Source organism: Bipolaris zeicola (genome assembly GCF_000523435.1).
Source record: "Bipolaris zeicola 26-R-13 unplaced genomic scaffold scaffold_354, whole genome shotgun sequence".
Classification (NCBI taxonomy): Eukaryota; Fungi; Ascomycota; class Dothideomycetes; order Pleosporales; family Pleosporaceae; genus Bipolaris; species Bipolaris zeicola.
The window spans coordinates 5,622-18,333 of record NW_006912403.1 but is presented as its reverse complement, the minus strand read 5'-3'; the positions used below and the strand labels follow the sequence as shown (position 1 = coordinate 18,333).

General features: G+C 47.1%; 4 protein-coding genes across 4 annotated transcripts; 2 read left to right on the top strand and 2 right to left on the bottom strand.

The window, feature by feature from the left end:
* Positions 1-544: 544 nt before the first annotated feature.
* COCCADRAFT_9786 (uncharacterized protein) lies at positions 545-1,740 on the bottom strand (the record flags this gene model as incomplete). The annotated part of the gene is made up of 2 exons (XM_007719828.1): positions 545-1,514; positions 1,637-1,740. The coding sequence occupies 2 exons, from the start codon at positions 1,738-1,740 to the stop codon at positions 545-547; spliced, it is 1,074 nt and encodes a 357-aa protein (XP_007718018.1).
* A 1,319-nt stretch (positions 1,741-3,059) lies between these two features.
* On the top strand, positions 3,060-4,392 carry COCCADRAFT_30889 (uncharacterized protein; the record flags this gene model as incomplete). Its single annotated transcript, XM_007719827.1, has 2 exons — positions 3,060-3,398; positions 3,469-4,392. The coding sequence occupies 2 exons, from the start codon at positions 3,060-3,062 to the stop codon at positions 4,390-4,392; spliced, it is 1,263 nt and encodes a 420-aa protein (XP_007718017.1).
* A 1,885-nt stretch (positions 4,393-6,277) lies between these two features.
* COCCADRAFT_111050 (uncharacterized protein) lies at positions 6,278-8,278 on the top strand (the record flags this gene model as incomplete). The annotated part of the gene is made up of 4 exons (XM_007719826.1): positions 6,278-6,479; positions 6,543-6,861; positions 6,921-7,291; positions 7,359-8,278. The coding sequence occupies 4 exons, from the start codon at positions 6,278-6,280 to the stop codon at positions 8,276-8,278; spliced, it is 1,812 nt and encodes a 603-aa protein (XP_007718016.1).
* A 441-nt stretch (positions 8,279-8,719) lies between these two features.
* COCCADRAFT_9783 (uncharacterized protein) lies at positions 8,720-10,247 on the bottom strand (the record flags this gene model as incomplete). The annotated part of the gene is made up of 4 exons (XM_007719825.1): positions 8,720-9,198; positions 9,247-9,652; positions 9,703-9,851; positions 10,043-10,247. 4 exons carry the CDS (start codon positions 10,245-10,247, stop codon positions 8,720-8,722), a joined length of 1,239 nt encoding a protein of 412 aa, XP_007718015.1.
* Positions 10,248-12,712: the final 2,465 nt, after the last annotated feature.

Below are 12,712 nucleotides of genomic sequence, written 5' to 3'. Positions count from 1 at the left end.
ATAACTGTAAGCAGTTGAGAGTGTAGGAAGTATTGTGTATTGTGATGTGTATCATGATAGGAGCAAGTTTAAATACAGCATTATTAGTTAGTGAATAACCACGTGACTATATATGGTACTTCTGGGTTTACAAAACACGATCAAAAAATCATTTTTATCACACATATTTTATCACAGTTTTACACCCGTCTTTGAAAACCCATCACAATCTGACAGCTATCAACGTGAATCTTTCTCTTGTATGAAATCCCCGCCCAGACACCTCATATTACTTCATACGGAGGAGGTTTGTTATCTGGACCCAGAAACTCAATCTGCAAACTGGCTTCAAGCTTGCTTCCTGGCACACCTACAAGGAGTCGAAGGCTCTGTATTTTCAAGTTCTTGAGGGTGGAGATTCTCCGAAAAAGAATAGATAGTGGACGACGAGCTGTTTTCACTAGGCAGCTAAGGACTAATGCTCTATAATCATTGCTCTAAATCCTTCTTGATCAATCTCTTGATTCATTCTTTACCCTCCCTTCTTTCCACCCCCGCACCCCCCTCAAAATACCCTTCCCACCACAAACGCTTCGAAAGCACTATTTTCAAGCACGTCCTTGGCCACTACACCCCCAAACTTATAACAATTTACCGCCGCGACTAGCTTCTCCTTTAGCACCTCCCAACGGGCAAGATCCAACTCCCCAAACCCCTCATGCTTCCGCACAAACTCCCAAGCTTGGATTGGTGTCACTTCGTCGTCTGCTAGCGGGATCTGGGCAGACAGCTGGAGTAGTTGCGAGAGGCTTGCTCGGGGGACGCGCCAGGCGCTAGACGAGTAGAGGCGCTGGCCGGCGGGGGAAGGGTGTGTGTGGAGGAGGGTGGCAGAAAGGGTGAGGGCGTGACCGGTAGATGTTGTTAGGGCTGTAACTGGATCTTCAGAGTGCGAATGGGAGTGCTTTGGGGAGGAGGGTGGGCCAACGTCGATATGGGAGAGGCAAGGGGATTCGAGGGCTAAGACAAAGTCCATGCCTAAGGCTTCGGGGTCTAGCGTGCTGAGTTTGGCGGTTGATGTTGGAGTGGGATTGATGGGGGAGACGAGGTGCGATGGTAGAGAGCCAGAGGAGGGGGGTGAGATGGGTTGGGAGAAGTTGATGGCTGCAGAGGATGGGTTGAGTCTAGGTAAGGCTTGTGGCTGCTGGATGTAGATTTGTTTTCGACGGTTTTTTCGTTTGGCGCTGGGGTCTTCTTGCGCTATGGATAGTGTGAGGGTATCGTCGGTTGTTGCGTCCCAGAAGGAGGTTGAGTAATTGTCCGGGCTGGTGGAGGATGCATGGGCGATGTCATTGGGATGCCCTCGTGCCGTTTCCGCTGGCACTGGAATGCCTTGTTGTGTCAGGAGTCTTTTCAGCACATTGTTTTCGGCATACAGTGCTTTGGTTTCGAACTCCAAGCGCGCTTCATTGGCACGAAGGCGCACGACTTCGGTTTCTAGTGACGCGACGTATGCTTCCTTTCGTTCGCGGTGGGTTCTAAACGTTAGGTTAGGTTTGGAAGACAGGCAGAAAGAATACTATACTTGATGATATCACCAGCAGAAACATGTTCAGTGGGACATGGCAGAAACAAAAGTGAATAAACCTATGTGACATACTTTTGTGCTTTACGAACCTGCTCTCTTCGTCTCTGTGTTTGGTTTCGAGGTTCTGCCGAATCTGCCACACGTGTGAGACCACTAAGCCTTGTAGCATCTATCATTGTTCTTTACGACAGATGTGAAAAGGGACCCATGCCACATACCATCTGCAGAAGACGTCTTATCGCCTTTGAAAGGCTTGAATGTGAATTTCCTCATCTGTCACTGTCTGTGCGGCCGACAACCTGACAAGAAAAAGAGAGCGAGACAAAGACGGGAAAGCGCGTAAGGAGCCTGTCAGCCACGTGTCGTTGCGACTAATGCGCCAGTTTCTCGATATAGACGTGGTTGGGTGTATATGTAGCTCAGCTCACACGGGCAAACGATGTTCTGACACGGGCTGAGCGACGTGGTACGTAGGCATCACCTCAGTACTAGTAATAAGTAGTACTACCGCATCCCCACAGTCATCAACACAATGCGCAGCACAAATCTCCTCCTGCGATGGATCTGCAAACCTTAAGCGCCTTGCTCCGAATCGCCATTGGCTGGCAGACCGCCCAGAGGCTGTAAATGCGAGCGTCAAATTGGGGGTCGGTTCACACATGCGCGCGCGGGCACGCCCCCCCGAAAACCCCCCGCTCGCCACCGGCCCCCCCATGGTTCCTGCCCAAGGCACTCGCTATATCGAAAGCTCCAATTTTGCACCCAGTACATACGATCATAGGAAACTGAGAGCAGAATTCTCCGTTCGATCAACTGTACTTGAGCAGTTTACCGGCGAATTAGCAGTCAGGCGGGTGACCACTGGCAAATCCCCGCTGTCGTATGTTTTTTTGTGTTTTTGCTTGCTCTAGTCGAGGGATGCGCAAAGAGGGGAATCATGGGGGCAGGGTGACAGGGCGCAGGGAGAGACCGAGCGCAAAGGGCTTGTTCCACGCCTAACCGTAACAGGTAATTTTGCTTCGAGAATCAAATTGCCTTTTCAAGTAAAGATCGATGCAACATGTCTTTGCTTCGTGCCCTGATACATGTAATCTGTTTCGCACTTAGCCGTGTACCCGATTGCCGCTCGCGTGAAGCTCCCAGCACTTCTGACACACAGCCAAAGCCTCAGGATAGGCTGGCGGTCTTATTATGACGCCCGCAATGTATGCAGTTTGTGGTAAGCACGACCCTCTTTTACTTGCGAGGCGGGCGCTATGCCAGGTTAGGAAATCTTGATAGAGTCATCTGAGAGAGAACTGGTGGGTAATACTAAGTAGATCGGATGTGCAGTGACTTGTAGAGGGAGAAGGTAGCTGTGTATAAAGAGGGGTGGAAAGCTGAGATTTGTTCAACACTTACAACGTTGCGTCTCAACATCAACTACCCCGTCTTCTTCCTTAATACTCTAGTACTTTTTTCCTTCATTACATAAAACTCCTCAAAAGTGGACATGATGTATACTGCCGCTCTTTTCTCTTTGCTCCCCCTGCTGGCAGTGGCGGCTCCGCATCAACAATATGGTCCTGGTATGAAGCAGGGAAAGCAGCAGGATGGAATGAGCTGCACACCTCAAGGATCCAACAAGGCCGTAAAGGTCGGAAAGGCAGTCTACCTCATCACCAACGAGGCTGAAAACGCCGTCATTGCACTACCCATTGGAGCCGACGGCAAGCTATCTGCGGGGAAAATGGCAAAGACAGGCGGCACGGGATCAGCCGCTGTCAACGCAGAGGGGAAACCGGAGGGGCCCGACGCACTAGCATCGCAGTCTTCATTGACAGTGGCTGGCAATGTAAGTTTACTACCATATCTTAGAATGTTGCCTATTGGAAAAGAACACGAGAAGCTAACACGTTTCTTAGAACCTCTTCGCCGTCAATGCAGGCTCCAACACACTTACCATGATGGCCATCTCGAACCAAGACCCCACAGTGTTGACTTGTGTGGGCAAGCCGGTCAAGGTCCCAGGCGAGTTCCCTAACACTGTCGCTGCATCAAAAAAGAACAAAATCGCATGTGTTGGAACTTCGGGCGCAGTAGCTGGTATCTCTTGTGCGAGCTTCTCTAGCAAAGGCATGGGCCGAATGGACGGTCTACGGCCATTTGACCTTGGGCAAACGACCCCGCCTGTAGGACCGCTAAACACTGTATCACAGACCTTCTTCTCGGCAGATGAGAAAACGTTGTTCACCACTGTCAAAGGCGATCCAACAGTGAACAATACTGGGTTTCTTTCAACATTTCCCATCGAGGCTGGTCAAGGTGGCGCAAACAAAGTTTCAACAAAGGGTATGCAGAGCTCGCCCAATGGTACGGCTGTGTTATTCGGCTCTGCGATTATGGCCAAAGACCCTTCGTCACTTTTTGTCACTGATGCGTCATTCGGTGCGGCCGTCTTGAAGGTGGACTCGGCGGGTCAGGCAACTGTCCAGGGCGCAGGTACAATTGAAGGCCAGAAAGCAACCTGCTGGGCTACCATCTCCGACTCGACAAACAGCGCATTTGTGACTGATGTTGGTGTGAATCGGGTTGTAGAGATGAGCCTGGACGATGCGAGTATCATTAAGGGGCTCGATCTTTCCGCAAACGGCGATCCAGGTCTTGTCGATCTCCGCGCTGCAGGTGATTTTGTTTACGCACTCAGTCCGGGTAATGGAACAACGAATGCAGCAATCACAGTATTGGATGTGTCGGGAGGAAAGGGTTCAATGAAGCAGATACAGCATTTCGATTTGGGAAGAATGGGTGCAGGAAAGAGCGCTCAGGGCATGGCTGTCATGCTGTAAGAGATGTCGAAGGCTTGAAGAGAGGTGATGTTAGTATCGGTTATTTTCATTCCCTTGTTTTATGTAAATTCAACACCAGGCTGGGCCTCTAATTCAAAATACTTTTCTCAAGATTCTAAACACGAAATAACAACCTGCTGTCTTACACTAACCCAAACCCTGCCGGCCCCACGCATCATCTAATATACCGCATCTAGAACTGCTTTGGAGAGCTCCAGTAGCTAAGACGTATTAAAACAGGATTGAATCTTAAGAATCCAAGGGTGAAGTAGTAAACCTACGCCCATCTTCTGAATGTATCAAAGAATTGCCGCCTTGGGAGGCCGAAAATGTTCCTGAGTAAAAACGCACTCATTCAGCTTCAGTTAATCAAGCATGAAAAGACAATTTTCTTCGTCTATAGGTATCCCGTGCCATATCGCGTTTTCGTTTTTCCTGAGACTATGTTGCCGTCAAACGCATGTTCAGGTCCGGTGTGCTACGCTCCCCCGCTACATCTTAAGGACTTTTTTGCTTTTCTGGCCCCGTATAGTTTTGCAACTTACTGTACTATGTACTACCGGAGTATAATAGGTAGATAGAACAGTATAGATAGGATTGCAAGGCATGTGATTTAACGCTATATAACTATTGTAATAAGAGTCCGAAGGTCGGATTGAGGTAAAGTCTCGTTACACTATATATCTCGTTACGCAGTGCGGCACGTTGAGTTGATCCTTCGACCTAGAGGAGCGTTCCCATTCAATGCATCCAAGCCTGAATTATCCATGGATTATAGCTGCATGAACCTCTCACACTTAATCAGCTTCGATATTAACTGGATCCAACTCTGCCTTGGTCAATACTGTCCGGGTTCGCCTGGCCTGTTACAAATAACAGCAGGAAGGATCCTCTCCCTGGGTATGACAACGAATGGTTGGGAGACCACTACGGATTCCAAAGGACAGGATGATCATCGTGGGGCTCGGAGTCACGTAATATACTATCCTGCTTAGACTAGCTATCTGGGATAGCAGTGCTATCCCGACCATCCTGCCAAGATAGCATAGAAGAGATTATAGGACTAGAAACAATAAGCATATAATAATAGATAGATTTTATTACTATCTTAAAAAATAAGATGGCGAATTGGCTACCGTTTCCAGAAGACAATGGAGCGGTATTTAGATGCTGACTTGCCACAAAACCTCTCTATTTTACTTGGTGGCTGAGCGTCGCATGCACTTGTCCGGATTACCGAATGAAGATTGATGCGACAATTAGTGGATTCGTAGGAATATAACCTTGTCTTTAGCTGCTAACCGTAAGCTGACCATGTCGTTCCCACTTGTGTACATGCAAGGATAATCCCAGTAGTAATATAATTAGCTTATTCAGGCGCGTCACGGTCTTTTGTATATGTGCATCAAGTCGATTGTGTACTTAAACCCGGGTTGTTGCACGCGGCTCTAGCAGAAACCCACGTAGAAATTGTTTGCCCATCCACTTTTTCATTACTAAATTAACATCATTTTTTTATTGACCACTGCCTTTGAATTCTGAAGGACGTGGTAGTGAATAGCAGCTATGGATTGCAATCGCACGAGTTCCGTATCGATACCTTCCTCCTTGTCACACAAGCACCTCGAATACAACACTGGAAACGACTCAAAATCACAAATGGATGTTCTTAGCGACAATGAAATGTCTGAAAATGGATCTAGCTATCCGTCAGGGTATTATGCAGAAACCACGGAGCGCCAGATCAAGCGTATCGAAGAGCAATGGGTAGAGTAAGTCTTTCATCACCATTTCTCCCCTTCATCTCCACTTATTACCCTCCATTTTCGAAAGCTGAACACTATGAAGATATTGCAAAACGAAAGAACATGACCCAAAGACGAAGATGCGGTCTATCTCAGGGAAGGCATTTTCAAGCTATCTCAAGTGGAGGCTGCAGCAAACTAAAGGAGCAGAAGGAAGGAAGCTTTCCGGAATGAAATCAGCCAGTTCACTCTCCACGCACAGGAAGATGTTCCTCACATTGTATAGAAAGTTGACAGGGGAGACAATGAGCAAAAAACTCGAAAGAGAAACTCTAAAGGTTAGTTGTACTAGTTTTGCTTAACCGGTCGCACCCCATAAGAAGCGCTAACATATCTACAAGGAAGCAACAGCATTGGCTAAAGAGCTCAAGTTGAATTATGAACCCAGGAAAAAGTCTTCCCTAGACGTAGAAGACGTGAAAAGAATCGTCGAAACAACTCTCTTGACCCACAGTATGAGTTTTCAGATGGGAAGATACCGTATCCAGGCATGCCTTTTCATGCTAACGGCTTTTATCACTGCGAATCGTCCTGGAGCACTCCTTGGATTGCGCTATAGAGATATCAAAGTCGTCATAATGCGAAATCCAAACGGTGGCGCACATAAACTAGTGATAGAATTGACATACAGAGTAACTAAGCAGTACCTAGGATCCAAACCATCGTACGTATACAGACATCCGAACAGCTTCTGCGACCATGCGGAATCCGCTAATGTACTAGGAACACTTTTATAATCCCTGAAATTGAGTACGACAAATTTCGTCACATGAGCCCTCACGTCTACCTGCTGGGCCTCATGTTTGCTGACAAAGTCTTTTCGATTGATAGTCTGACTCCTGAGCGTTTGTACAAGCTAGAGATTCGATCTGGCTGCAACGAACTCGTTGTGCCCATCAAAGACGAAGCAGCTGATCTCTGGGTTTTCCGTCGATACGAACAGACAGCAACAGAACGTAAGATGAGTAACGACCAGTTACCATATGCTACTATTAAAACGCATTTAAAAGACATTGGCCATATTGCTGGATTTCAAGAAGTGGTGAAACCGTACAGTTTCCGATACGGGACAGGCAACGCCTTTGATAGGAGCCGTGAGTGATAAGCAAAAATTGAAGATGGTAGAAAAGAAAAGGAAAGCTAACTTGACTGGGACCATAGTGGATGTTAGCAACAACATGCGAAATGGGATCATGAATCACTCCAATGATAAGGTTTTCAAAGATCATTACTTCTCGAGAACCATCAGCTTAGATGCACAAGCGGTTGTACGAAGTACGCAACCTCAGAAAGATCTCATTCAGGCGGCATGCAGGATGAGCCGATCGATCGATCCAAATCGACCTCGAGCCCTCACTAGCGAGCAGAAACAGTCTATCGCAAAAGACCCGGAAATCCAAAGGATGGAGAAAAAGCTGAAACAAAAGAACATGGATACAAAAGAGTTCGAAAAGTGTAAACGGGATATCCGTAATAAAAAGCAGAGAATGCGCTATGAAATGTTACAGCAGTCTAGGAAAGACTACGAAAAAACGCAACCAGAGAAGGATATACAGCAACAACTTTTGGGCAAAGCATTTGAGGAAAAGACGGAAACTGTCCAAAGAACACAAGCGCACGAAAGGTTGATTCTGGCCGCCACGTCGCCGCCTGAATCGTCTGTTGAAGCAGAGATAACACGAAAAGTTGAAGCCATCAATGCAGTTAAAGACTACTGCATTTTTGAAGAAGGAGAGATGCCAAGAAGGCGCGCAGAAGACCCCTGCACCAACTACAAGCCTCAAGAGACTGATGATACGCGGAAGAAGGCTATCGAAGAGGCGAAAGATGTTTTTGTCAAGGAAAAAAGACCAACAATATGCTTCATATGTCTGGGAAACGAAGGTCTAGTCTTGGAAAAACGATTATACTGCTTTGCATCACCGGGTGACCTCAGCAAACACTTCAAACGTCATCTAACGCAGTTCAACGAGAGCAAAGGTGAGAAATGCAGACTATGCAAGGTACACTTTAGTAATTCGCTGCACATGCGTCGTCATGCTTTTGAGCAGCATGGCACTGTTTCGAATAACTTCAGCTAGAGCAGGGTGGCCTCTATTGAGCCAACCCCATCCCCCAAGCATCTCAATAATACTTTCAAGGCCTTTTTCGTGCCATATGTGCCAAAAAAGGATATTGTCCAAGTACAGGAACCCATTGATTCTGAATAAGAAACAATTAAATATCTTAGAGGAAGTATTTTGTGTGTTACACGCTCAACGAAGCTGCACGACTGCATTGCGAACAGAGTATAAAGCATTCTCTTGTCTTGTGTGTCATATTCTCTAGTTATCTTAAGGCAAGGTAGAGTTTGAAGTAAAAAAAGCCTCAGAAAGGTCATTCACATCTTAATTGCTATGTGTAGAGAAAGAGGTGAGTAACATATCTTGGCGCGGAGAACCCAGCAAGCAGAAAACCCCCACCGAAGTCGCCATTCGCAATGAAACATGCAAGAAAGGTTTATGGTTCAGGCAACAGGCTTGTTATCTGCGGCTCCTGCAACAGAGTGTATTGGTGAACTTCTGCATGAAGTCCTCTACCTCAGGGACTGACTGTTGTTGTAATGGCTGTGCATTTGAACAATTCGAGTGTATTGCGTGGTATTGACTCTGGATCAGGTTCGATTCACTGTATAGAAACTGAGCTTGGTCCCAGTTCGGGAGGGACTCCATCCAGCGGTGGTACTCCGATGGCAGACGTGCCGTGTTACGTTGGTCATGAATAACAGCGGCGGTAGGGAAGCTCTGGCGAACGCTGAAGGGGTGCATCTGTGGAACCACGGAGTTTGTTTTCATGGCTTTCCAGCCTGTATGGCCGTTAGGTTTCATCCAGTCATACTCACCGTCCTCAAAGTCACCAGTGCTTTCAAGCGCTTGAGTAAGCAGTCTGTGTAGGTAGTCGTAGTCAGGTGTATCTTCGAAACCCAGATCACGGACGTAGATGAGGTACCTATTGAACTCTCCTGCTATTCTTAGCCATGCTTATCAGGACAAAAGACTGGTAGACAAACTAGGAAAGCCTTTGCAAATCTCTTCAACGGGAATTGTTTGCTTCATCCTGCCAATCTTGTTGTATTTCTGTGCGTTAGTAGTAGCCTTGAGACCTTGCCATGGAAGAGCACCTCGGAGAAAGTACATCATGACGTAACACAGAGCTTCTAGGTCATCCCTGCGAGACTGCTCCCGTCTAAGATGAGTGTTGACGCTCATGTAACGTGCTGTGCCAGTAAGGGACTTGCGTTCCCTGTATGGAATGTGTTGCTTCGTCTTCGGGTCACGGTACTGTTTAGCCATGCCAAAATCCACAACATGGATTGTGTTGGCGCTCATAGAGCCCAGCCTACCAATGAGAAAATTGTCAGGCTTAATGTCGCGGTGGATGAGATTCTGTTCGTGGACAGTCTGGATTCTTGACAACTACACATAGTTTAGACTTGGAAGATGAAAAGAGTACTCGATGAACACACCATCTGCTTAGCGACCATGACTACGGTTTTAACTGTGAATTTCCTGTTGCATTGCTCGAACAAGTCTTCCAGACTGGGACCGAGTAAATCGATGACTAGCATGTTGTGGAGGCCCTCACGGCCAAAATAATAGACATTTGGAATTCCAGCTGTGTCATATTAGTTGAGTTCCTGAAGCATGTAGAGTCCAGGTAGTGCTAAGAAACCGACGGAACATTCAATCCATCCTATAAAGACCATGTAGGCCTATTCAAGGGAAGCACCTTACAGGCAAAAGGTGTACTCTATCAATGATGTAGACGACGTGAGGGTAGAGAATATGTAACGCCAGAAAACTTACGGCGACCGCAGAGAACTTTATAGGTGCGATATTCATTAAACAATTGAGGAGCTGTACTCTTGTAAGGCTCGAACTTGATAGCGACCCGCTGGTTATCGAGCATATTAGTGCCCTCAAAAACAGTGCCAAAAGAGCCCTCTCCAATCTGCTTGCCGATACCGTAGCGAACGCCGACGATGTTGAGAAACATGGTATCATTCGTCATAGTGGTTCGCTAATATGTATTCGAAAGGTTCTGTGGAGGCTGGATAGGACCGCCAAAGCAAGCAAGTTTTCCACTGGGTGGGCTTGGGGGCGTCTATAGAACCGAGTAGCGGGTTATGAATTGCTTTGGTAAGTAGCTTAGGAATCATGTAAAGGACTGCTGCATTATACAGATGGCAGGCAACGGTGAGTATTTGAGAGTGAACAGCTTATGTGAATAAGATTGGTGATATAGCGTAAGCAAGTAAAGGGAATTAATGATTAATCATGTCAAGCGAAAAAGGGGCTGTGTCGCTTACACTTTGCGCCAGACTGTATTGCATCGTGATAAATATAGTCTATATGATACGCGCAGAGTTACTAGTTAGTGACCTAATTTAGCTTTTGAATGCAAATCTCAGCATCCTCCTTTGTATCTGATAAGACAGCCTGTCATGAGTTTTATAACTTTGCTGGTCCTATCACGCCCTATAGTTAGGCTCGTTGATCTCGCAAAACCCTCCGAAAATAGATCCCGATCGTCACCAGATCTAGACGAATCTTCGGGAAAGGTTGAGATGCACTTTGTTAGATACACCGGTATCAGTAGCTTACATCAGAAGTGGGGCCCTTGTCAGTGATACGCTTGCACGGGTAGAACTGGAACAGAAGATATGTTCACTATTTACTCGGCCAGGATGGTCCTTCAAATATAGGCGAAGACGCATACTACCCGTGACAATGTCAGATGAAAACCGACGAAATCACTTCTAGTGGAGACTACTCTGTTGTCGAGAAAAACGACTTCGATATGCAACTATCGTTTTTGGAAGGTTCGGTTTCTACAGGAAGAGCGACTCCGGCGCATAGCGCTACGCAGATGACTTGGTAGGATTCAGATTGCTGACACTCTGGCAAGCCACTTGGGATAAGCGAGCCGGTTGGCTGGAGTATGTTTGTGCGTATTGAAGAGACCATCCGAGATGGACAAAAGCCTTTAGGATCGAATGCCCTGTACGACTGAATGGTTTCATACCGCCTAATAGCTAAAGTTATGTACATATTAGGTGATATCTCTGTTCTTGTTATCGTTGAGTGCAGGATGGCGATGCAAGTGCAAGACCGCCATGCAAGCGGTGGCCTAAAATGAGCTATCCCCAGGTCTGTGGCTACTACATCCTTGTGTCAGATGAGTGACAGAATCCGGGTGCGATCGAGCACCCGGATTCTGTGGTCCTGGCCAATCAGAGCTAAGCGCCAAGGCCCACCATAGGCGAGGCTGATACTCAGCCGTCTACCTGATAGAAAAAGCAATGGAGACAGCGCGTATAATAAGGCGGCGCGCCTACGCGCTGCCAGAACAGAGAGAACTCAGAATACAATCCCAATCTTCACTTCCAATTATCATAGCCAGTTATCACAGTGATCTATCCACAAGTCCTTGATCAGAAAACCCCTCACAGTCTGACACCTTGCTTTGGCCGTTTAATGACCAGAATGCCAGATGATCGATATAGAGATCGGCAAATACCTTGTATCAAAGCAGGCCGTTCGGTCGTCCACAGCGAACCAAATGCTGTGGCTACGTGCATTGGTAGTACGCAGATAGTAGTTACCTCTTGTGTTGAGATTCTAGCTTTGCCAGTCATTGGGCTGACGTGTGCGAAGGACGGCTTGACGCCATGCGCTAGCGTGGCGTTGCACTTCCACGTTGCTTTTACTCCTGCACCGCGGTCCTATCCTGTGATGCGATGGTGGCGAAGAAGAGTATATGCAAGAACGAGGCCAAACTTCTGGCCAGTAGCTAGCTGGCAGGCGCCTAGGCTCGCCGTTTTAGATCGATCGTCGTGTATGTGCATCATTTAGTTTTGTGTTACAAGCAACAAGGAGAAGGATCTTCTACCTGGACGCTGATTACGAGTGGTTGGGAAAACCACTTGGGATGACAAGGATCGCCGCGGGGTGATGATCACGTGATTTTCATCCCGCCAAAACGACCATCACGCGCTAGTATGTGAAGACGGTCACAACACGTGACGGATGTCCTCAGTGGCCTCAGAAGATACAGGGTTTATTGAGTGAGGACAGTGAGGACAGGACTGGAGACAATGGGTATAAGAATGTGTTGGATTTCATTATTACACTCGTTGTGGTCAACTCAAATTGTACTTTCTTACTAGTTACTTTACTTAACAAGATTGTTACCTGTTAGTCTATCGAATAGATTAGTAGTTGTCGAACCTTTTGTTACTTTCTATACAAGTATACCACTCCACTGTATCACCATGTTACAAGCAACAACCAGAAGGATCCTCTTCCTGGGTATGACGATGAATGGTTGGGAAACCACTGGGGATCCTAACAGGTATGACCATCGCGGGGCTCGAGGTCACGTGATGTGCCATCCCGCCAAGGCTGGCCATCCGGGATGGCAGTACATGAAGGGATGGCAATGCCATCACAACCATCCCGCCAAGATGGGATGGA